At 47.1% G+C, this 24,992-nt stretch overlaps 1 protein-coding gene across 1 annotated transcript in view; it reads left to right on the top strand.

Moving 5' to 3' along the window:
- DOP1B (DOP1 leucine zipper like protein B) overlaps nucleotides 1–24,992 on the top strand; it is a 111,017-nt gene that overhangs the window by 39,015 nt on the left and 47,010 nt on the right. The window contains exons 5-15 of the mRNA XM_060010327.1: nucleotides 284–473; nucleotides 2,226–2,324; nucleotides 2,675–2,798; nucleotides 4,733–4,842; nucleotides 5,426–5,540; nucleotides 8,181–8,301; nucleotides 11,203–11,322; nucleotides 13,610–13,712; nucleotides 14,445–14,636; nucleotides 17,121–17,805; nucleotides 20,051–20,322. Coding sequence (XP_059866310.1) covers nucleotides 284–473; nucleotides 2,226–2,324; nucleotides 2,675–2,798; nucleotides 4,733–4,842; nucleotides 5,426–5,540; nucleotides 8,181–8,301; nucleotides 11,203–11,322; nucleotides 13,610–13,712; nucleotides 14,445–14,636; nucleotides 17,121–17,805; nucleotides 20,051–20,322 — 2,131 coding nt within the window. The remainder of the gene's footprint in view (nucleotides 1–283; nucleotides 474–2,225; nucleotides 2,325–2,674; nucleotides 2,799–4,732; nucleotides 4,843–5,425; nucleotides 5,541–8,180; nucleotides 8,302–11,202; nucleotides 11,323–13,609; nucleotides 13,713–14,444; nucleotides 14,637–17,120; nucleotides 17,806–20,050; nucleotides 20,323–24,992) is intronic.

The following is a 24,992-nucleotide window of genomic DNA, read 5'->3' as shown; positions in this document are numbered from 1 at the left end:
CACGGCATCCGCAGCAAGGCCGGAGGCGGAGACGGATCTCTGCCACAGGGTGACACAACCGGTCAGATGCTGCCTCCTGGCCAAGAAGCCGCACCCCTCGGTGACATGTTTGTTCTAGCAAATTCAGTTTCAGTGACAGCCAGCAGGTGGACAAACACAGAAGGGCGAGAGATGGCAGCATCTCAAAATGAGGAGGAAGATGGTGCTTCCCGGCCAGGGAGAGAGAGCCGCGCCCGTGAGAGCCCGCGGGATGCGCCCTAATTCTATGATCTCCCGCCCACAGGACGGACGCGCTGCTCCTGAGGCTGTCCCTGGTGGTGGGCAGGGAGGTCTTCTACGCTGCCCTCTGGGGGAGCGTCCTGGCGAACCCGTCCATCCGCCTGCCCGCCTCGCTCTTTGTGGTGGGCCACATCAGCCGGGGCTCGCCCGGCACAGAGCAGAAGTACATGCTGGGGACCGACTACCAGCTCACGGTGGGTGCTCCCGGTGGCGTGGCGTGGCGTGGCGTGGCGGGCTGACTCCCCAGCACATGTGTCACCAGGGTCACGGGGTGGGGGAGCGGGGAGGGGAGGGGAGGGGCAGCGGGAAGCAGAGGCGCTCTGAGGTTGGGCAGGCGAGGAGGCAGCATCCCTGCGTAAGCTGCGAAGGCGGCGTAGGCTTCTAACACCTGCGTCACGTTTGTGTATTCACGCGAGGAGGGCCCTCCGGGAGGCCCCGCAGCTTCCACGTTACGGGTGGCTGTCGACGGCGCTCCGCGGAGCCTGGCTGGGGTCCGCTGTTGAGCCACAGCCTCGTTTTCTTCCCCTGCCCCTGTCACACCGCTCACTGCCTCGCACAGTAGGCTCGCTCCAGCTCCTGCCGTCATCCCTGCCGCCCTCCTCTCCTCTGGCTGCTCTCACACCTAGGTTGTCCGTGCCCAGGCCCCTCTTCCCAGGCAGCGACCTGCCTTCTCATGACCTTGAAGAATGGGAACTTCCCAGATCTTTCTTTTCCCCAAACTTAGCATTTGTTTAATGGCCTGCAGTCTGTCGCCACCTAGTGGTGGACCCAAGGCTTTGAAGTTAAAATGTTCAGAAACTGAATCCGTCATTAACAAAGTTGCACCGATTACTTACCCCTCTGAGTCCGTTCCTCTTTGCAAAGTGGGAATAATAGAGCTTCCTCACGGGGCTCTCTGACGAAAAGAGTGATGAAAAGGACCTCTGCTTAGGGCGGAGGAGACCCTCAGTAGTCACGTTCCCTTCTTCCCTGCCCTGTCAGTACCACTTTGTTTCTTTCTCCGTTTTTGCTGCCCTGCCTCAGCTTCTTAGGTCTCATTCCTGGACCATCATGTAATTTTCTAACCGGTTTCTCCCCGTCCAGTCCTTTTTTGGTTGCTAAGAGATTCACTTTGCTAAAACATAGCTTTGCTCAGATCTGTACTGTGCTTGCAAAATACCTGTTTCCTGGAGATAAAATCCATCCTCAAGAGTATTCTAACAGTCCGCTCCCAGCTCACCAGATGCCTCACTCTCCACTTCAGGCCCATTACACTCCCGGAGCTGGCTGCTTGGCCTGGCCTGGCACGTCTGTGATGCTGTCTTTGCTCCAGCCAGCCCCTCGTCCTGCGCTCACGGCCTGTCCCTCCTCTCCCCCGTCTCAGCGAATCTCCTGCCTGTATTACAAAAAACTCAGCTCACCCCCAAAGCTTCACTGTTCTCCCCAGTTGAAAGATCTCTCCCTCTCTTCTTCCCGGTTCTCATAGCTTTTTGTTACCACTTGTCTTATGGCTCTTATCTGTTATGCAGCTGTATTACATCTATCTATGCTCAGAAAAGACACCCAAAATGTCTGCTTAATTGGTTTGGAGTCCATTTGACTGACTGTTTTTGGAGTTTTAGTGTAGCTGAAAGTTCCTGTTGGAACCTAAATGTATTTGTTTCTGGGATTATAGAATTTGAGGTCTTAGAATCTGACGATCTGGTCCAGACCCCTCCGTCTCTGAGATGGAACAGTGACGGCTGCAGCTGAAGGTCTTCCCGATGTCACACATCGCCCCCTAGCGTCTGGAGCTAGAACCAAGTTTCCCATATTTAGATCTTATTATTCTGTTCCACACGATATAACACGGTGGTTTCAAGATTCCCAGGAAAAGTTTTTTTCATATTTATGACTATAAAGAGTAGCCTGCAAACGATGTCCAGTGTCTCGGGCATGAAATGTTCGTGGCTTTCTGTCTTTTGTAGGTAAAGTCCTTATGTGCATCCCTGCTGGACTCAAACGTGCTGGTGCAAAGAAATAACCTGGAGATTGTCCTGTTCTTCTTCCCATTTTATACCTGTCTGGTAAAAAGCCGTTTGTGTTCTTCGAGGGGAGTCGCTGGTCTTTCCTGAGGCCGTGGGGTAGACGGGAGAGGTCCGAGCCGTCTCGTCTGGAGCGGAGGGCAGCCACTCAGTGACCACTCTTCGCTTTCAGCCATTCAGGGTCCTCGGTCATTTCTGTGAGGGTGGTGTTTCCATAGCGAAAATTGAATAGCCTCTTTCCCTGGGCAGCGTGTGAAAAACCAACCCCTTTTGAGAACCGCCTCTTTAAGATAAAGCTTTTGTAGACTGGTAAGGAGGGGTCACGTGTCCGGAAAGCCGGCGATTTACTATGTCATCTCCTTGCAGTATAGTTTTCTCTTTCCTCCTCATAGGATTCCAACGAGAGAGCCATCCCCCTGCTCAGATCCGACATGGTGCACATCCTCTCGGCCGCCACCCAGACCCTCCTGAGAAGAGATATGTCTCTGAACAGAAGGCTTTATGCGTGGTTACTAGGTACTGAGTAATACGTGGGAGTTGAAAAGTCAGAGTTAAGGTGACACCTTTGAGTGCTGATTTTTGGAATAAAGTCGCAATCTTGTTGATACATTTCTGAATCACAAAGTGAGGAAAGATAACGCGGTGACTGAATTGGCACTGGTCAGCTGAGTTCTGCTGCCTGCTCGCAGCTTTGGTTATCTTGCAGCTGTTACATAAAAAAACAGAAGTAATGGGATTTTTTAAATGTTAACCAAATTCCATTTTAAGAAACTTGAAAGACAACAAAATGATGGCTAAGCCTTATTCAGGGAGGAGTTTCATGGGATAAGACTGTGTGTGAGAAAACCCAGAAACATGGAATATATGTAAAAGAAAGTTTTGTCTGGATGGGAACGTTTGTGGCATTGACACATTTCGGGAGATATTTGGATGACTTTGGAAGAGCACGAGAACCCTGGTTCATGTTTCTGTGAGCATGTGTTCTTGTGAACAGACTGCAGACCTGTAGGAAAAGAGCCGTTGACTGTTGGTTGGATGGAAGGCTTCAGGGGGACAAGTCCAGGAAATCACAGGGCCTAAAATTCCCAAGTCCGTGTACCTAAGAGAAGGTGGTTTACAGAGCGATTGTGAAAAATCTCCATAGTTTTTTTTTTTAGAAAGACTTTATTTTTTTAGTACAGTTTTAGGGTCACAGCAAAACTAAGAGGAAGGTCCAGAGTTCCCACCTCCTCCCTCCTCCCCGCCAAGCACGGCCTACCCTACCACCGGCATCACCCACTGGAGTGGCACGTTTATTACAGTCGAGGAACCTACACTGATACCTTATCGTCACCCACAGTCGGCTGTTTACACAGGGGTTCACACTTGGTGCTGTGCGTTCTGTGGGTTTAGATAAAGGTATAATGACATGCGTCTACCGTTACAGTGTCACACAGAGTATTTTTCTGCCCTAAAAATCCTCTGCTTCTCAGCTTTTTTTTTTTCCCAACCCTCATAGATCTTCTCATACCAATGTCAGAAAGTCCTCTTAACCTTTCTTCCCCTAGTTGTAAAACTTCCAGAAGTCATAGCACAGACGCTTATGAAGGGTTTCCAGAAGGATATTCACAGGCTCTTTGAGCATTTTTGTTAAAAGGATGATTTTGTTAAATGCATGGCTGCCTTCCAGTGGGGCTCGGCACACTGTATGTAGACAGGACCGGCTCCGACTTGCTTAGCCACGACCCCAGGGGTCCAGACTCTCTGCTTAGAAAGATGCTGTTCCTTGCCCTGAGGACCTTAGAGACTTAACCAAGGCTCAAAATGAGGGCATGTGGTTGAGAATACCTTGATTTTTTATGTAGTGCCATACAAATAAATACTGGTTTTTAAAAATGATACTCATTCTATTAGATCCTTGTAACCATACTTGTCAAAGACACTCAGGATGAATTCTTGGGGTAAACTAAATTGATGCCCTTGAGATGGAGTTCTGCCTGTCTGATCCCTGGCCCACCACTGTCAGAAGAAAATAGGTCTCGGTTTTGCTGGATCTGATTTTGGTTTTCTGTTGGAGGAATTCTATTTTTAATAATGTCAGAGCAAAAAAAAAAACAACAAAGAAAACAAAACAAAACCAATAGGGGCTTCCCTGGTGGCGCGGTGGTTGGGAGTCCACTTGCCGATGCAGGGGACACGGGTTCGTGCCCCGGTCTGGGAGGATCCCACATGCCGCGGAGCGGCTGGGCCCGTGAGCCATGGCCGCTGAGCCTGCGCGTCCGGAGCCTGTGCTCCGCAACGGGAGAGGCCACAACAGTGAGAGGCCAGCGTACCGCAAAAAAAAAAAACAAAACAAAAAAACAAAAAAACCCCAAACAAACAAAAATGTCAGAGCATGAGACCTTTGCACAATAAGATGTACTTTAAATGTATAGATTTCTTTACAGCTCATGGTGCTTGTTCTTTTATAGGTTCAGATATTAAAGGAAATACCATTGTGCCAGAATCGGAAATCTCAAATTCTTATGAAGACCAGTCCTCGTATTTTTTTGAGAAATATTCCAAGGATCTTTTAGTTGAGGTAAAGGAGCATTTCTGGAAAGTAGATCCCAATCAGGGCATTCCTGACCATGGTTCTTCAGTGGAGTTCCTTGTGGGACCTCAGAAGTAGACAGGGGGGCTGTTCCTTGGTACACGGTTGGGAAAGTCTCGTGTATGGTTGTCCCTTGGAATCTGCAGGAGATTGATTCCAGCAGCCCCCCACCCCACCCCCATGGATACCAAAATCAACAGATGCTCAAGTCCCTTATATTTATAACTTGGCCTAGTATTTGCATATAACCTATACTCATCCTCATACCTTAACCCATCTCTAGATTACTTACTATGTAAATGCTTTGTAAATAGTTGTAGAATACAGTGTAAATGCTATATAAGTAGTTGTCAGTGCACGACAAATTCAAGTTTTGCTTTTGGGAACTTTCTGGAATTTTTTTTCCCGAATATTTTCAATCTGCAGAACCCACGATATGGAGGGCCGACTGTCGTCACCTCGTGCTGCATGACTGCTTTTACTTCTATCCCAGAGCATTTAACAACTAGAACAACCAATAAAGTCATACTGTATATAATACCCTAATATGTGGCTTTAAAAAAAAAAACAGGGTCTGGCTGAGATACTGCACCAGAAGTTCCCTGATGCTGACGTAGAGGAACGCCACCACATGTACCTGAAGCCTTTCCGCATCCTTACCAGTCTGCTTGACAAGCCAGAAATAGGTAACATTAGATGCGCTTTACCATCATACACCATTAAAACGCCGGTGAGATACAATCAATGTGTTATTTAGAATACAGTTTAATCTTTGGAAGTTCAGAATCTTGAAGTAGTTTAGTCATGCTGTGTGTTTCAGTTTTCATCATCTGGGCACCACTTAAAAGTTTTGCACAATTACTTGAACGTTTTTGTGAAGAAATTATAATACCTTTGAGCTGTTGTGCTCGTCTGCGCGCGTGCCTGTAGGGCACATACAGTACTGACCTTGTGAGAACGTTTCTTCAATCAAATCATTTCTTCAACTGAGCCTTGATTGTATTCTGAAGCAAATAGGGGACGTTTCTCCATCTTCTTGCCTTGTGACCCTGGGCAAGCCCCTTCTGCTGTTTGGGCCTCACTGTTTTCCTCTGTCAAATGAAAGGGTTTGAACTAGACTCTAGTTCCAAAAGGGTCGCCCCCTTATATACCGTGGTCCTCTGGGCACCCATTGAGGAAAGTGACCTTCTCTCCCTTCCTTTAAAAAAAAGAAACTGGGGCTTCCCTGGTGGCGCAGTGGTTGAGAGTTCGCCTGCTGATGCAGGGGACACGGGTTCGTGCCCCAGTCCAGGAAGATCCCACATGCTGCAGAGTGGCTGGGCCCGTGAGCCAAGGCTGCTGAGCCTGCGCGTCTGGAGCCTGTGCTCCGCAACGGGAGAGGCCACAACAGTGAGAGGCCCGCATACCGCAAAAAAAAAAAAAAAAAAAGTAACTGCCCCAGTATCCATTCACTGTTAAGATCTCAATATCTCATCCCTGGAACACGGTAACAAGGAAGGAAACCCCCTTCTCCGTGGGATTCATCCCTGATGGCATCATCTGAGCGCTCAGGACGTGCCCACTGTCCGGGCGCCGTTTGCAGAGAACGAGAGCTGAGGGTGTTCTTTCAGTTCCTCCTCCCTCTGGCCTCAGGATGGGGACCCTTTGTTTATGCATTCAGAGACGGGCGTGGGGCATCTCTGCAGCAGGGAAGGTGCTAGGCTCTAGGTGTACAAAGGGAAACAAGGGCTTCTGGTCGAGGGAGACGGAAGGGAGACTGAGGTCCTGGTGTGTTTTCACTGTTGTTAATAATAATGGTGACATTTTTTTGAGCAGTTATTTTGTGCATCGTTAATACGCATCTCCTTGCATACTTCTGTACCTCCAACAACCCTGGGGTAGATTTTCTTACTGTACACATTCTACAGAGGGAGAGACTAAGGTTGAGCAAGGCGAAGTCATTCGCCAGGGGCCACCCAGGAACTGGGACTCAAACTCTGAAGTCTGTTTGACTCCAGAGCCTGAGCCCTCTTTGTCAGGACTCTGACGCTTCCTTAATGGCACTCGGACGGCCCATCCCGAGATGTTACTCATGTAACACCAGTGAACTTGGGTACCAGGACAGGTGCAGCCCTGGCTGCTCTTGACCAAAGTCAAAGCACGAAGAAGCTTTTGTGCCTCCAAGCTCCACCCTTGGAGATGGGTGTTTTACGTCAAGGCCTTGACGCGAGCCAAGTAAAGCACTGAGCTAGCTTGGGCTCCAGGTCATATTTTCTGGGGGGGGGCGGTGAATGGCAGGCTTCTGCCCCATCCCAGCAAATTCGTCCTACCTGATAATTTAGTTTTCCAAGGAAAGACACACTTGAAGGGCAAAGGAGTGGATTGATAATGTAGACTAGAAGGCATAGGAGGGTCATAGGTCAGTCTTATCTGTGCTTTGGCCACCAGGCTTTAGCCACGTCCTCATTTCTTCCCCTGGAATCCTGACCACAAGCTTTCCTTCACTAGTAAAAAGCATTTGGCAGTGTTATGCTATAGATAAAATATACCTGGGGCTTATCGTGAAAAAGAGACCTTTTGTCTTTGGAAGCGTAAGAGTTTAGCTTATTTGCTGATTCCTTGTTTGACAGAGCTTTTGTTTTCTCTGAATCATCCTGTGTTCATTCCTCTGAATACTTGAGTGGGAAGTCACGCCCTCCCTTCAGGCCTGCTGGTTGATGTTTGTGGAGCAGAAATGTCCAGCCGCCTTCCAACTGCCTATCGGGCAGGGTCCAGTTCTTTTGTGCCATCTGAGGCTTTTCTGGGCTGGTGTTATTTCTTTTGTGTCGTTCTAGCTCATCAGTTAAAGAATTCAGAATAGGAGGTTGCCCCACTCTGTTGGTGCTTCTGTGGAGTGACGGCCTCTGGCCAGGCAGTTTCTGCCCACTTAAAACATTTAGCCCACTCCCTGCCTCCTTCGAGAATCTTCCTGGGGCAAGTTATTCAGCATCTGGGCCTCAGTCCTCTTGTCCCCTTGTAATCAGGACAGCCTACCTGATTGCATACCTGGTTCTGTGGCTATTGTGAGGATTAAGTAAGTTAATAGTTATAGAATGCTTAGAACAGTGGCCAGCACACAGTAAGCGCTACAAAAATGTTGGCTGTTTTCACAGATGTTATTCCTCCAGCTAAAGGTGTCATTGTCGCAACTAAAGTTTCCATACATTTAAGACTATATAAATTATCTATGTGTTAGATAGAGTTACTCTCAATACGCTTTACACGTTTGTCACTGGTTTACAATGGATTTTTAAGAAAACATTTTGATTATTAATTTATTTATCTGGACATTTCCTTTTCAATTGCAGGGCCTCAAGTTGTTGAGAATTTGTTCCTCGAAGTCATCCGGGCCTTTTATTCTTACTGCAGAGTTGCTCTCGGCTCTGATCTTAAACTGAGCTACACTCAGAGTGGAAATTCACTGATAAGGTACTGGTGGGGCTTCCAGCTTCACTCTTCCTCCCTCCCTAATGCCATGATTTTTTTCCTCTGTTTACCGTAAATTGTGAAGTGCTCAAGAAAGTGGGGATGCAGAGGGTCAGGCCACGCCTTAAAATAGCCTGTGCTCTTAATCAATATGAATCGACTCTTCCCTATTGAATATTGTGATGATTAAAAGGAGTTTGATCTTGTCTCTGCCCCACACTGGGAAGTACAAACCGTATTTACTGATCAGGTGTGAAAAGTTGCTCAACAAAGGCAACTGGGTCTGGTTTACAAGTGGTGAGTGACGGGGGGAGGGCCGGCGGGAGGTCAGATCAGGAAGTGGGGTGAGTGGGTGTGGGTCTTCAGGAGACCAGTCAGAAGGGGGGTAGCAGGGAGCAAGGCGAGGGCACCCCAGGGGCATGAAGGCGCTCTAGGGCCCTGGAGGCAGGGTGAGTGGGGTTTGGGAGACAGCAGACGTGGCGATAACTTAAAGTGTGTAGTTAGCCATCAGCCCTGTGTTTTGTTCTGTCTTTGTACTTTCTAAGGTAGTACAACCTCTTCCTTTTTACTTTACTCTTAATATGATTTCCTTCTCCCTGACTCGGCATTGGGTGTATTAAAAATTTAAATCGATTAGAAGATTTTTCTGGTTTATTAATTATAAGTGTACCAAGAGTCTTTAGTGTTTGCTTTTTTCTAGCAGAGTGAGAGTAGTTTATTGTTTTCCTGATATGAAAGTAATACATGTTCATGGTAGAGTATACCAATATTTGAAGGCGTCACGGGAAAAGATATTACCCATAATCCCACTGCCCTTCAGAGAAAAACATACAACATTTGTATTTCTTTTCAGATTTTCAGTGCATAAGTACACAGCTGCCTATCATTTATTTTTAAGGTGGAGTTACAGTACCTGTTTAGTTGCCTGTTTGTTTTTTTTTAATGCAAGTTGTGAATAGGTCTACACTCTTCTCCTGGAGGATAGTGGTTGCCTTGAAGTCCTCAGTAAGGAGTTACACTTATTTAAGAAATCCTGACTAATTGACCAATCTCTTATTGATTGACTTTTGGGCGGTTTCCACTTTTTCAGTATTTTAAAATTGATCTCAAAGAGGCAGCAGCAGTAAGTGGTGGCTTGAAGCAAGAGCTTAGTTCTCTGCTCAGGAATCGAACCTGGGCAGCCTGGATGAAAACCAGGAATCCTAGCCACTAGACCAGCAAGGGCAAGAGACTAGACTCAAATTTTCCCTGGCTCTTGCCTCCGTTTGAAAGCAAGACTGTTTCAAGGAGGCAAAAACTGTAAAAGCAGGTGCAAAGTTTATTATTAGAGGCACAGCACGACAAGTGGGAGAGCGCACAGAGAAACCGTTTATTTAAGTTTCTTTTTCCACACCTGACCTGCCCTAGGACCCTCCCCGATATGTGCGTGCAGCTTTTTTCCAGGACGGATTCCAGCCCAGAGGCCCATGGCGGGGGCCTTGGCATCACCTATTGTGGGGTGGCGGCCCCTCCTTTCTGACCCCCAAGGAGCCTTTCTGTGCACACGCCATGTCTCCCTTGCCCCCAGGATGGGAAATATGTGACCTCTCCATCTTTTACTCAGACAGGGTTTAGCCCCTCTCTGTTCCTGCCATGACTGTTATCATAAAGTGTCCTCAGGAGACAAAGCCTGGCTGTTTACTCTGTTTCTGCTGTTATTTCTCTTTCGAAGTGCAAACAGGAGGCTGGATGTAAATGCCTAACCTGGAGCCCATCTATCTCCTGTCTCAGGAAATGCAAACAGGAGGCTAGTTGTAAGTGTCCAGGCTGAAGCCCACCTTTTTCCTGCCCCAACAAATGTAAACAGGAGGCCAGTTGTAAAGGCCTAGCCTGGAGCCCATCTATCTCCTGCCTCAAAATGACATCGTCATGATATCCTTATGCCTACATCTTTTTTTTTTTTTTTCCTGGCCGAGCTGTGCCGCATGAGGGATCTTTGTTCCCCGACCAGGGATTGAACCCATGCCCCCTGCATTGGAAGTGCAGTGTCTTAACACTGGACCACCAAGGAAGTCCCCCTTTGCCTACATTTTTGTGTACCTCTACAAGGATTTCTGTAGGATAAATCCCTAGAATAAATTTCCTGAGTCACAGAAGACGTGCATTTAAATGTTAGCCAAATTTCCCTCCTAAATGGCTGTACTATGTTATTCCACCAATAGTGTATGTAATTACCTATGGTTGGACTAAAACTGGTTTTCCATATAACATTCTTTTTTACAATAGCTCTTTTTTCTTTAATTTATTTACATATTTATTTATTTGTTTTTGGCTGTGTTGGGTCTTCGTTGGTGCGTGAGGGCTTTCTCTAGTTGCCACGAGCAAGGGCTACTCTTGCGTTGCAGTGCATGGGCTTCTCATTGCGGTGGCTTCTCTTGTTGTGGAGCACGGGCTCTAGGCGCACGGGCTTCAGTAGTTGTGGCTTGTGGGCTCTAGAGTGCAGGCTTAGTAGTTGTGGCGCACGGGCTCAGTAGTTGTGGCTTGCAGGCTCTAGAGCGCAGGCTCAGTAGTTGTGGTGCACGGGCTTAGTTGCTCCGCGACATGTGGGATCTTCCCGGACCAGGGCTCGAACCCGTGTCTCTGCATTGGCAGGCGGATTCTTAACCACTGCGCCACCAGGGAAGTCCTACAATAGCTCTTAAGCTTACTTCTGAGGGAATGGATCAGTATAAATACTGTTTAGGATGGCACGATGCATTCTCTTCCCTATATAAGAACAGTAATACTTTTTATCTATAACCGAGTTTGTCAGTCTCTCTAGAAATAAGTTGTAAATGGTACAATGAATTCGTTTTTCAGACATGGCATTCCCGTAATACAGGTTTTTTCATAGATATATTTGTAAATATCCCTCTTCCTTTACAGTACAATAAAAGAAAACAGAAATGCCTCTGAGATTGTTAAAACAGTGAATTTGCTCATCACATCCCTAAGCACAGACTTCCTCTGGGATTACATGACAAGGTGCTTTGAGGACTGTTTTAGGTAAGCCTCCAGTTCACGGCTTGTGAACATGTGGGAAGGAATTGAGGGTGTCATGGTTTCGTAGCTGCTTGTTGTGGTCAGATTATACTTAACTCGCTAATGCTGGGTCGTCTCTGCTGAGTACACGATAGAATTCACTTAAAATCATAATAGAACTAAAAACAGTGCCATTGAGAGGGTTCACATGATACTGAAGCTTCCTCATTGAAGTCGAACTTCAGAAACTCGCCTGTGCATTTTCTGGTTGGGTCGATCTAATCGGCTTTCTTTGCATGGTGCCCTTGGAGCCCTAATCTATTCAGGAAGCTTAGTTTTGTGGTCCTGGGACTGGAAAGAGTGTTTTTGAAATCATCAGTCATCTTAAATTCTTATTGAAATTAGTGTGTAACTGTTCAGATGAAAGCATTCATGTTCTAAGCTCCTATAATCAGCTTTCCCGTCACTTTCAATCTGGTGACTTGCACCAGCTCCAAATTGCTGGCGGTGGCGTGCTCAGGACAGCAAACTTCCCTGTGGAGTCCTTTCCTGTGTGATTTTTGCTGTGAAGGAGGACTGATGTAATCTCTCAAACCCCATTTTGTCCTGTGAGTCATGCTGTGAAACTTCATTCTTGTCACGTCCTTTGGACTGCTCTGTGTTCTCACAGTGTCTTCAGTACCTGCAACTGTAATCAAAGCATAACTTATTAACGTTTGCCGCGGGCCATCCCCTGGACACCCCCAGGAGAAGCAGGGCCATCCATCATATAAGAAAGAGGAGCTCAGAGGTGTGAAGTGCCTTGTGTGACATTGCACAGCAGATCGGCAGCAGCTGAGATTAGAACCAGGCGTGCCCGACGTCCCAGCTGCTCCTGCCATGCCCTTTGCCTCGTCTGGTGCCAGGCCCCAGCAGGTGTTCAAACCTGTGATGAGTAAATTAATTGTAATCGGATCCACGGCGGACAGCAAGGCCATGTTATACTGAGGCTAGAGTGTATTTTGGTCAGCTTAGTTCCATTGCAGAGTTACGAGGAGTGCTTTCTTTAAAAAAAAAAAAAAATTAACTATGAAACATTCCAATGTAAGAAAGGATGGGAAATGACGTCAGACACTCATGCACCCATTGCTGAAATTATAGACCACACTTGATCATTGTTTTTCACATCTTTTTTATTAAAGGAATAAAATGTTGCTACCCAGATAGAGCTAACTCCCCACCTTCCCAGCACTTTTCCCTCCTTTCATCCCAGCTTTCATCACTGTTCTGAAGTTCATGTCTGTCCTGTGATACCTGTGTTTTTATAACATGTGTACCCAGAAATGATATAGTCTGTTTTGTCTGTTCAAATTTTATATAAATACTATCAAGTTGTATATAACTTCTTGCAATGTGTTGTTTTGGGGGGTGGGGTATGGTCCACAGCCCTTTGGAAATTTATATACACGTAGTTCATTCATCTTAGGTATAGTAGTCCAGTGTGTGAATAAACCAGTTTCAGTCTTTTCATTGTTGCAAATAGTACTCTGGTGACCGTGTTGGTCCTGTCTCTTTACACACAGATGCATGGGTCTCTTTAGAGTAGGCACCCAGCAGCAGAATCTCCCAGATGTAGTGGTTACAGTTCTTCAGTCCCTTACCAAGATAAATGCCAAGATAACTAAGCGATAATTTACAATGAAGAAAATTAACTCAGGTTGAATCGTACTGTGATAGCTAGACGAATCCAAAATTACTGTTTTGGGAACTAGTATATTGACTTTGTAACTTACGTATCCAGTTGCCTACTTCTTGAAAAGGAAGTGTTGAGCTTGAGAATAAGATAAGCCCAGTGGAGTTACACTTCTCTGTGGGAGCTGAGAAATTCTAAGCAGCTCGTGGGGATGAGCTCCTGGTGACATGCAGGGAGCTGTCTCTGGTTGCTCTGACAGCAAATTGAACAGCTGTCCTGCATTCTGTCACCAGGCCCTTTCCCCGGGAACATGCCTTTGGTTTGGGGCTGGGGGCCTGGAATTGTTGCTGTTGGTAGCTCCAGATCTGCTGGGTAGGGAATCCCACGTGGGTATGGACCACCCTCACCTGGTCTGATGAAGTTCAAGTCAGAGTGAACCTGTTTTGGAGACAAGCAGATTCAAGACTTATTGACACTTGTCTATGTTAGATAGTTTTTGGCACCAAAGCTTCATTATTAGAACTGCAGAAGCTGTCTTTCATTATGGTTGAAATAGAATAAAGCAACTTTATTGGAAATCATAGGAAACGCTTGAAATTATTATAAGAGAGTTGTTTTTCTTTCCTGCGACTCACGCAGACCCGCAAAGCAGAGTCACGCTGCCGGGAGACGCGTCGGCGCCCCCCCGACAGTCTCGGAGCTCTGCACCCTCCTTGTGTTCCTCCTGGACGTGATCCCCCTGGTAGGTCCTTTGCTCTAAGGAGATGGCCCAGTGCTGGCTGTTACTTACATTCTGATTAGTGTTGTTGGCCTTTTTATGAACCTAAACTTACTGAAGAAGTAGTTTTACCTAAATACATAGCACTGTGTTAATGTGTGTTTCAGCATGGAAGATGTAGCTGGATGTTGTCTCTTTTAGGTCCTTTTAATATAAAGGGGTTATAACTTTTGAGCCAGTTGTAAGTGGGCTGAGCTGAAGTTATGGAAAGCAGATGATGAGCTGAGTGTCATCCATCCTAAATAACAACAGTTATTTAAGAGTGAGAGTTAACGTATGTCCTTTTTTAAAATTTTTATTTATTTATTTGGCCGCGTTGCGCGGCACGCGGGATCTTCGTTCCCTGACCAGGGATGGAACCTGTGCCCCCTGCGGTGGAAGCACAGAGTCTTAACCACTGGCTTGCCAGGGAAGTCCCAGAGAGTAAATGCATTTCTTAGTTAAAGTCACAGCCTTGGCTAATTTTCTCAAAAGAAATTGATTTCTTTAATATAGAAATAAATGTGGCGACTATTTTCTGCTAGAAAGAGGAAAGCCACCTGAAAGGAGAGGAAGAATGTCCACTGATTTATTTAGATCAAAAAGAAATATTATTTTGTTTTCTGATTTGGGAATTAATGTGAAACAAACTTATGCTGTAAAAAAAATTTGAATTTTCTACTGGTTACACATTAAACCCGTGTCTCTGTTTCACAGGAACTTTACTCTGAGGTGCAAACCCAGTACCTCCCTCAGGTGCTTGGCTGCCTGGTGCAGTCTCTGGCCAAGGAAATGGAGGCGCTAAGCTTACCTGAACTCACGCACACCTTGAAGACATGTTTCAAAGTGCTCAGCAAGGTCCAGATGCCGCCTTCCTACCTGGACACGGAGCCTGCAAGTGGAAGCTTGGTACGTGCTGGGAGGAGCTGAAGTGGTACTCTGGGCCGAAGGAACCTTGTACCTTCCCGCGTAGGGGTAAAGACTAGAAGATATATCAGTAATATCTAAAACACGCACCTAAAATCCTCACACACTTCATAAAAACTTTTAGTGTAGGAGCAACCCCCGGTCGTTTCACCCTCTGCCCTGCTACTTCCTGCTGAAGCCCATCAGTAAGCTAATGGTTAGACACAGCTCACCGTCCAGACCTTTCTGTGTGTATGTTTGTATACATGTAATTTTGTATTTTTGGGTTTTTTTGTGGTACTCGGGCCTCTCACTGTTGTGGCCTCTCCCGTTGCGGAGCACAGGCTCCAGATGCGCAGGCTCAGCGGCCATGGCTCACGGGCCCAGCCGCTCCGCAGCATGTGGGATCTTCCCGGACTGGGCCACGAACCCATGTCCCCTGCATCAGCAGGCGGACTCTCAACCACTGCGCCACCAGGGAAGCCCTGTGTTTTTTTTTAATATAAGTGAGAGAGTAGTCCCTGGGGCTGCCGTAACAAAGTGCCACACTGGGTGACAAAATAACAAAGTTATTGTCTCACAGTTCTGGAGGCCAGATGTCCGAGATGAAGGTGTGAGCAGGGTGGTTCCTTGTGCGGCTGTGAGGGAGACTCCATTCCATGCATCTTGCCTGTCTTCTGGTGTTTCACTAGTGATCTTTGGTGTTCCTGGGCTTATGGACGCACCTCCCCAATCGCAGCCTTCCTCTTCACACGGCATCTTCCCTGTGCGTATATGTGTGTGTCCAAATTTCACCTTTTTATAAGGACACTAGTCATATTGGATTAGGACCCACCCTGATGACCTCACTTACTTGATCATCTGCAAGAACCCTATTTCCAAATAAGGTCGCGTTCACAGATGCTGGAGGTTAGGAGTTCAACATTTTTTTAGGGAACGCAGTTCAACCCATAACATACATTATTCTCTGATCCACTTTGGTTTTCATCCAAACACTATTTGGAGGACATCTTTCCATATCTGTGTTCACAGAGGTATCTTACTCTTTTCTCATTTCTGAATGAGAGTCTATGGTATGGCTTTAAATTTCTTCACCTCTTCCCCTATCGAGGTTATTTTGGTTATTTCTAGTTTTTCACTGTTACAGTGCTGCAGTCAGCATCTTCGCACAACCTGTTCTCAGGGCTGCAAGTGTTTCTGAGGGATCAGTTTATAGAAATGGGTTGCAGTCAAACCCATTTCTTACCTTAGAAAGATGCTACCAAATTGTCCTCCAAAAAGACTGTAAGAGTTATGGTTCCACAAGCAGTCAGAGGCCCATGGTCTTTTTTTTTTTTTTTTCTTGCGGTATGTGGGCCTCTCACTGCTGCGGCCTCTCCCACTGCAGAGCACAGGCTCCGGACGCGCAGGCTCAGCGGCCATGGCTTACGGGCCCAGCCGCTCCGCGGCATGAGGGATCCTCCCGGACCGGGGCACGAACCTGCATCCCCTGCATTGGCAGGCAGACTCTCAACCACTGCGCCACCAGGGAAGCCCCGGCCCATGGTCTTTGAATTATTTTGATTTTCTACTTTGTTTAGGGATTTGAAAATTCTGCCCTTGAAATCCATTCGGTGCAATGGCAGACAGGTGTGCAAACAGACTAAAAAAGCGAAGCATTCCTGAAAGACAGCTGTGTGTGTTGGTTAGTGCTGGGGGCAGATGCCTGCCCCATGGGGCTTGCATCTCAGTTTGCAAATTAATTACAGACTGTTGCTTCATTCTCTAAGTTAGTCTTTTTTTTTTTCTTCTTTTTTCCTAGCTGTTACAGCTGTTGGAAAAAAATATCCTAAAAAGGTTGTAAGATATAAAGTTTAAGCATGTGTAGTGTACAAATATAAATAACACTGTGTTTCTAAAATTGCGTGATACTGTCTCAGTCTTCCCCAAAGAGCACAGTGGGTCAAATGCTGAAAAGTTTTCAGTTTAATGCCGTATGAGCTGAGTAACAGTATGGGAGGTTGATTCATTAAAGGTTGAAGTGTCATCCTTTTGGAAAAGCCACAGAATATATATCCGCATATATATGTGTGTGTGTGAAACATGTGCGGGGGTAAACACTTTGTTCTAGCTGTCTCCCCTTGTTTCATTCCTTTGTGCCTTTATTTTACACTCAGCCCAGTTTCCTCATTCATATTTTTACATCTGGCAGAAGCTGTTTTTAAATAACCCTGTTGGACCCTGAAGGGCCTAAATAAATAAAGTGGGCTCAAAGCCAGCCCACCCAAAGAGCACAGGGCTTGGCCAGCCGCCTCGCTGGGCCGGCCGCCTTTCTCCTGCCCCCTGCGTGCCCTCTCCATTGTATTATACACGTGTACACAGGGATCCTCTCGGGGCAGAGAACTGTGATTTTGAAAAGCAGGGAGGATGCGTTCGTAGCCTGATTCAGTTGATGTTTGAATCCCTTGGTCTTTCGAGATACACGGTACAAACTTCCATTTTTTGCAGAGTCCAGTCAAAGGTGAAAACGGTGAAGTAATTTTAGGCACAAACGCAGTGCTTCCTGGTGATGAAGACGCTCCATTTCCTCCGCTTAAATCTGAAGACAGTGGCATCGGCCTCAGTGCTTCGTCGCCAGAGCTCTCTGAGCACCTGAGGGTTCCCAGGGTTTCTCCAGACAAAGACGACGTCTGGAAGAAGGGCGGCAGCATGCAGAGGACGTTTCTTTGCCTCCAGGAGCTAATTGCCAACTTTGCCCACAAGAACATTTTTGGAGCACAGCTGATGGCATCCGGAGAAGAAACCAAGTTGGCAGAGCCCACAGGCCCGAGGGAGGAGGGTGGGGTGCGGGGCACGGCGGGCAGCGACTCGGGGAGGAAGAGCTCGTGGGAGGCCAAGCCCCTCGGCGGGCCCCAGTTCAGGCAGATGCTCTCGGACCTGTTCACGGTGCGAGGGTCTCCATTCAAGACAAAGAGCTTGGAGACACCCTCGCCCCTGCCCAGCAGCCCTGGCCGCAAGGGGGAGGAGGAGTGGGCCGTGGACCAGGTGGTCCTTGACCCGGGGAGCCCGAGGGAGGGCTGCAGGGAGGCCTTCGCCGCGGCCTGCCACCTGCTGCTGGACTGCGCCACCTTCCCCGTGTACCTGTCCCAGGAGGAGACCGAGCAGCTCTGCGACGCGCTCTTCCAGCTGCCGGGTAAGAGGGCGGCCCGGCTAGAGTCCCGTGGAGGAGCCTTGGGACTCGGGCAGTGGAGGTTTAGAGACGAGCTAAAATCACAGCGGCCGAGAAGGAACTGTGTGCCACGGTTGTTTCCTTCCTGGTTTTGTAGTTAGCCTGTGTGGTTTGGATTTGTCTCACCAGATGGGAAATTGATGAGGCGGGGTCTGTATTTTTTTTTTTTTTTTTTTTTTTTTTACGGTATGCGGGCCTTTCACTGCTGTGGCCTCTCCCGTTGCAGAGCACAGGCTTCGGACGCGCAGGCTCAGCGGCCATGGCTCACGGGCCCAGCCGCTCTGTGGCACGTGGGATCTTCCCAGACCGGGGCACGAACCCGTGTCCCCTGCATCGGCAGGCGGACTCTCAACCACTGCGCCACCAGGGAAGCCCCGGGGTCTGTATTTTTAAACTAGGGGTGTCTAGCAAAGCCCGTCAAAAGGTCTGGGACTGGGACTTCCCCGGCAGTCCAGTGGTTAAGACTCCGTGCTCCCGCTGCGGGGGGCACGGGTTCCATCCCTGGTTGGGGAACCAAGATCCCACATGCTACGGGGTGTCGCCACAGAAAAAAGAAAAACAAAGCCTGGCACATTAAAGGTGCTATGGTAGTCAGTAACTAGACTCTTTCGTGAGACCTGCTCTTAAAGCTTTACATACTAGTTTGCTACGGCTGCCATAACAAAGTATCACAAACTAAGTGGCTTAAACAATAGAAATGGATTGTCTCATGGGTCTGGAGGCCAGAGTCTGAGGTCCACGTGTTGGCAAGCCCACGCTCCCTCGGAAGGTGCTGGGGAAGGATGTGTTCAAGCCTCCTTTAGCCTCTGGTAGTTCCTGGGCTTGTGGCAGCCCAACTCTGATCTTTCCATGGTGTTCTTCCTGTGTATATGTCTGTGTTCAAATTTCTCTTCTATAAGGCACCTGTTATATTAGGTTTGGGGCCCACTCTGCTCATTTTAGTTTATCCAATATTTATTTATTTGGCCACGCAGCTGCGGGATCTTGTCTCTTCCCTGGCCAGGGATCGAACCTGGGCCCACAGCAGTGAAAGCTCCAAGTCCTAACCACTGGACCACCAGGGAACTCCCCATGACCTCATTTTAATTAATGACATCTGCATGACCTATTTCCCAATAGGGTCCCATTCTAAGGGGTTAGGACTTCAACATAAGAATTTTTACGAGGACACAGTTCAACCCATAACAGGCAGTGTCTTAGCTTGGGCTGCCGTAACAAACTGCCGTAGGCTGGGGGACTTAAACAAAAGCAATTTATTTTCTCACAGCTCTGGGTCTAGAAGTTTGAGATCAGGGTGCCAGCATAGTCGGTTTCTGGTGAGAGCTCTCCCCTTGGTTATAGACTGCCACCTTCTCACCGTATGTTCACGTCATGGCTGGGGGGCAGCGGTAGGGGGCTCTCTCTGTTGTCTCTTCTTAGAAGGGCACCAGTCCCATCCTGAAGGCCGCACACTCAGGACCTCATCTAGACCTAATCACCTCCCCTAAGCCCCGCCTCCAAATACCATCACATTGGGAGTGAGGGCTTCAACGTGGGAATGTTGGGCAGACACAGCTGGGTCCATTGCAGGCAGTGAACACTTGAAAGGAAAAAGGGATGGAGGAAAAAGTGGAAAAGAAGAAAGAGTGATTAAGTTGGTGGGAGCAGAGGGTGAAGATTTCTCCGCTTGTCATTACCTTAAACGTCCCATGCAGTTTGTCTCTGGCTCATGAACTGCAAATGACACTATACTTGGAAGAAATGCATTTAGAATTGATAGCTTCAGTATATTTTCGGCCTCTTTTAAAGCTAATGGCATGTGCCCTACCACCAAGAGGGCTTTGAAAACACATTTTGAACTCTGCACCAAAAAAATGTGATTTTGACTCTGTAAATTTCAAAAAAAAAAAAGTTTTTAACTCAAATTTTACTATATTTAAAAAAATTTTTAATGACATGAAAACAAACATTTTGAATCATTTCAAAACCCTGAGACCGACCTTTGCAGAATTTGAATAATCTGACAAGCGCATGAAACCAGACTTGGTCTCATTTGTCCTCTGGCCCTGAATGGGCACAGCATATCCTGTCACCACCAGAAGGTTATCACGCTGCTGTCCAGGTGACTTCCCGGATCTAAACGCCTTGGAGACTGGCTCTCAGGTTGGTGAGCGAGTTTCATGAGGTTTTGTCTGTCTCTCTCTGTCCTCTCTGGTTGGCTTCCTTCCAGGAGCTGGCGATTCCAGTTTTCCGTCTTGGCTGAAATCCCTGATGACCATTTGCTGCTGTGTGACTGACGGCTACCTCCGGGATGTGGCCATCTCCACCCTGCTCGAAGTGATAAACCACTCCCTGTCCCTAGCACTTGTCATTGAAGACAAAGTGAAACGCTATAAAGGCTCCGGACACAACCCATTTTTCAGCAAGCTGCAGATGGTGACAGTTCCTCCCATTGCTCCAGGAATATTGAAAGTCATCGCAGAGAAAACAGACTTCTATCAGGTATTTCCCATCCAGAGGAGGGTAGCTGGGACCCTGGGACGCTTTTCCCAGACTCTTTATTTGAAGTTGTCCCACAAGTTGTAGTGGTGGTGACAAAGAATATGGTGCCTTGGGTGGCAGCCGGTGAGGGTGGCTGGAGACCTTGCCTGCCTTGCCCATCTCTCTAACCCAGGCTCCTGGCGCAGCAAGTGTTCAGTAATATTTGCGTTCAGTTTTAGGCTGACCAGACTCCGTCTGGCAGGATTCCTAAGTTATCTAAATATACAGAAAAGGAGACTCTGTCCTAATTTGTGAGGTTAGAGGCTTTGAGGTTATTTAGCCTCAAGGAAAACTTAGTTCGTGTCAAGTGTAAGAATGATTGTTGCTGAAGATGGTGAGCAGTGTTGTCCATCTTTTGGGGGGACAGAGTAAGAAAATAAGGTAGTATAGGGCTCATTTAATTGCAAGAAGCTGAAAGGTACTCCAGCTAGCTCATGAAAAGAAAAGTGAGGTTTATTATAAAGGTAGGGGAGCCCATGGAAGTCCAAGGGCGGGAGTGGAATGCAGCTGGGTCTCATGGGGTCTCACCTGGGAAGCTGTCAGGTCCCGAGGCTGCTTGCTCTGCACATCTCCTGCCAACCAGGACCTAACTTGGTTGCCACTTGACCTTCAGTCTGCCTCAGGACCCTCAGGCTTGATTCTCATAGCTAATGACAGTTGTATCACTTTCTAACAATTCTGAACTAACTGGTCAAGGCTATTAAATAGGCAGTCAGCGGGGCACCCTTGGGTCAGGTGCCTTCTGCCATCCAGTCGACCACAGCTGTGACGCAGGCCAGGGGGAAGTGGTCGTGTGGTATAGACAGGGACCAGCCCGCTCACTGGAGCCTGTAGATGGAACACATTTCCCCTGCAGGTGGTCAGGACAGCAGATGCCCTGCAAATTCGGAGATGCTAAGGAAGAGACATTTTAGGTGTTGTATGTGGGGATGAGGTACTGGAATTAAACTGTCCTTTCAGGTCTTGACAGCCCGTCCTCTGAAAGGCTTTCGAAATGGGCTGGCTTTTCACCTATTGGAGATGAGCTCTATCAAGCAAGTCATGTAATTGAGGCCACGTCTCAGCTTTGTTTCCTTTTTTAAAAAAAAAAGAAAAAACAGCATCATTTACGTATAATTCATTCATTTAAAGCACACATTTCAATGGTTTTTATTATATTCCTTGTTTTCTACATGTCATATCTTTTTTCCACCTACCTCCCTTTTACTACTTTCTTTTTCATTAAGTGAATATTTTCCAGTGTAATATTTTAATTTCCTTGATGACTTTTTCAATATATTTTGGGAGTTATTTTTTTTTAGTGGTTACTCTAAGGTTTACCAATACATCTTATCAGAATTAACTTCACATTCATACTAAATTCCAGTGAGATATAGAAACATCCCTCTTGAATAGCTCTATTCCTCTTCCAAACGTATGGGCCACGTTTCCTTGTATCTTTGCATGTCTTATAGTCTTTATTGAAGACTGGACATTTTAGGTAATATATTGTTGTAAAGTTGTACTCTGGGACCTCCCTCCCACCCCACCTGTGACTTGTTGTCTCTTGTTTGTTTAGTGACTTGACTGTTGTAGTGATGTCTGTTTCCCCTGCAGTGTGAGGCCTTTGGCGCTGCTCCTTGGAGGGTTCAGCCTTAGGAATGTGTAGCCAGTCTGAGATGATAGTGATCTTAGCAAGATTCTCCTTGACTGTCTGCTTTCTATTCTCATTGACTGTCCGGTCTCTGTTAAGCTCTGTTGGTATCACACCCAGATGTTAAGCTCCACTAATCACTGGCTGATTGCTCTATTGTTTTCAACAATGCCTTGGGGCATAAATTACTCCACAGTCTGAGCCAATGAAATTTACACCCCTCTCTCAGGTAGTTTTTTGAGGCCAGTCTTTGAGATTTGTTTTGACACAGGAGGATTTTTCCTAGCTCTCTGTTTCCCTGGTTATTTCTGGTAAATGAGCAGGCCTGTGGTTTAGCTTGTTGCTGTGGTGGAGCTACCAGCCTCCTCTTAATTGCTTACCGCCCAAATCTCTGTTGTTTTTGAAAGCACTCCTAGACTTGAACATATACCTGTGCTCTGTTCCAAATAGACTCATTTCCCTTATAGAGAGCTATGCAACTCTCTGTTTTATGGCTTGCCTCTCCCGCTGGGCAAATTCTCTGAATACTATTGCACAGGAAGAGCCTCTTGTTTGGTGTGAAGTATACTTTTATGAGTTCTTTCCAAAGCCTGGATTTTTATTTTGACTCAGATTTGGTACATACCTGAGTATCTACTACTTGCCAAGCACTGGAACATACGGTTATATATTATCAGGTTGTCAAGAGCTGGGTGTGGCTGGTACCTGCCCACATTGAGATGCTGGAATTAGAAGTGGTAATGCAACCTGCACAAGTAGCCAGGATGTGCCCCTGGTTCTTGGATTCCAAGTGTTGGGCTGGTTCCACATCCTCTAGCCTTTTTCTCATTCCCATGGAATGGCTCTGTTGTCTGTTTTTCTTGGTGCGATATCCCTACAGGGTGCTGGGTAAGGGTGCTAGCCTCTGGTCTTCTGAGTGTGCCTCTTTTCCTCTCCTAGCTGTAACTTTTCCCTTACAAGCAAACTGAAGCAAGAATGATCTGGACTCCAGTATTCTTAGCCTGCTGTGCCTGGATAGAGCCTCCATGGAAGAGTTGGGGCAGAGGAGTAAAATGCCGGTGGCCTGTTCCTCCCAGGGAGATGCAGAAGCCTTAGACTGGGAGCTGGAAGGAGGGGGTGCCCATCTTCTTGGCCACACCCTGCCAAGCCAAGCTTGATTGAGAGGTGGATAGGGGTCATGGTTCAAGTGGCATAGACTATTGCTACTTGTACTGGAATTTTCGTAGACTTTCTTGAGTGTTTCTTCATCTCTGGATAATTTCCAGCAGCTCTAAATGGCTGGCTGTTTAATTTTTTTCTTATAATTTTCACTGGTTATGGTTGTAAGGCCAACTGGCCCGAGGCAGGGGAACACAATCAGATTCACAGGTTGCATCAGACCGAAATTCTCCGGACCACCCAGTTCCAGAAACTGCCCTGGAGACATTCCGGACCACCCAGTTCCAGGAACTGACCTGGGGACTTTGAACCCAGCCCAGCCTTCCCGCCTTTCGAGGGGCGGGACTAACGGTCCCCCAGGATACCCGAAAAGACCACCAAATAAGGAATACCCTGCGCCCTCCCAGATTCACCACACCACTTTCCCTTCTTCCCCTATAAAGTCTTGCCCAACCCTCGCCCAGGTGTGACTTCTCTGGCCCCCTTTCTCTCGGACCCGTGAACCTCGCCCGGGAGCGCTCACTTGAAGCTTTCCTCTGTTTCGTGGTGCCGTTTGTTAAGATCCGACCTTACGATGGTGGTTTTGCTGGTAGAGGGTCCGCAGTCTGTGCAGTCGAGCCCCATTTACGATGTTGGGTCCTGGCAGATCCTGGATTTAATTGCTCTTCAGCTTCTGCCCCTCATTCTCCTTGTCTCCTTCTTACCAAACTTGAGTCACAGTAAAGATCTTGAATCTGTAGAACTTGGAACCAGGAACAGTGCCAACTGGAAGCACAGTGACTGGGCAGATCTTCCCTGGTCCTGCGTACAGCACAAAGCTTGACATAATTACCTCTCAGGCACAGAGAAGAAAAGAGAAGAAAGAATTGAGTCCATGACTCCTTGGAAGGCTATTAATAGAGTAAAAATGGTAGCACCCAATACTTTCCTCTTGTTTGGTGTGAAGTATACTTTTATGAGTTCTTTCCAAAGCCTGGATTTTTATTTTGACTCAGATTTGGTACATACCTGAGTATCTACTACTTGCCAAGCACCGGAACATACGGTTATATATTATCAGGTTGTCAAGAGCTGGGTGTGGCTGGTACCTGCCCACATTGAGATGCTGGAATTAGAAGTGATAATGCAACCTGCACAAGTAGCCAGGATGTGCCCCTGGTTCTTGGATTCCAGGTGTTGGGCTGGTTCCACATCCTCTAGCCTTTTTCTCGTTCCCATGGAATGGCTCACCTGCCAGCTTTCCTTCTGCACACAGTGCAAATGAGGATAAGGTCAGATATCCCAAGAGTACCCTGCCCTTTCTAGGTTGTAAGGCAGATTGCCAGCCACTAATAAAACGTCCAGAACATAGGGATTGAGAAGGCTAAGACAGATGAAGGAGCAGGTGTGTTTTTGTGATCAGTATCAAGTCTCAGAAACCCTCCAAAAAAAACTTTAAACCTTCCAGGTGGAGCATCTTACTCATAAATTTGCCGTAGGAACTGCAAGCAAGGGGACTTTTAGTCAAAAGTTTTGTATCAGAAGTTTACATGTAACTTGTTAATTGGAAATCATGGTCCCTTAGATAAAAAAATAAATAATGGTTAGTGGCTCAAACCAGTCAGTGGTTAATTTGATCTGTGCAGAGAAGACAGTTTTGTTCAAGAGAAATAAATGAGCCAAAAGAAGTTCTCTGATGTAAGATGTACATTATAAAAAGTTATAATCTGTGAGACATCATCTTTTTCCACGACCTGGAAGAATGCCTTCAGAAATTCCGCTCCCGGAAGGGGCCACCAGCCGTCCTTTTGAGTCTCACTGTGGTTGGGTCAGGCACCCGCCGCGCTCCCTGGGGTTTGGG

The sequence above is a fragment of the Delphinus delphis genome, chromosome 4 (genome assembly GCF_949987515.2).
Source record: "Delphinus delphis chromosome 4, mDelDel1.2, whole genome shotgun sequence".
In the NCBI taxonomy this organism is placed as follows: domain Eukaryota; kingdom Metazoa; phylum Chordata; class Mammalia; order Artiodactyla; family Delphinidae; genus Delphinus; species Delphinus delphis.
The sequence above is the reverse complement of the archived record's forward strand: the minus strand, read 5'-3'. Positions and strand labels throughout refer to the sequence as shown.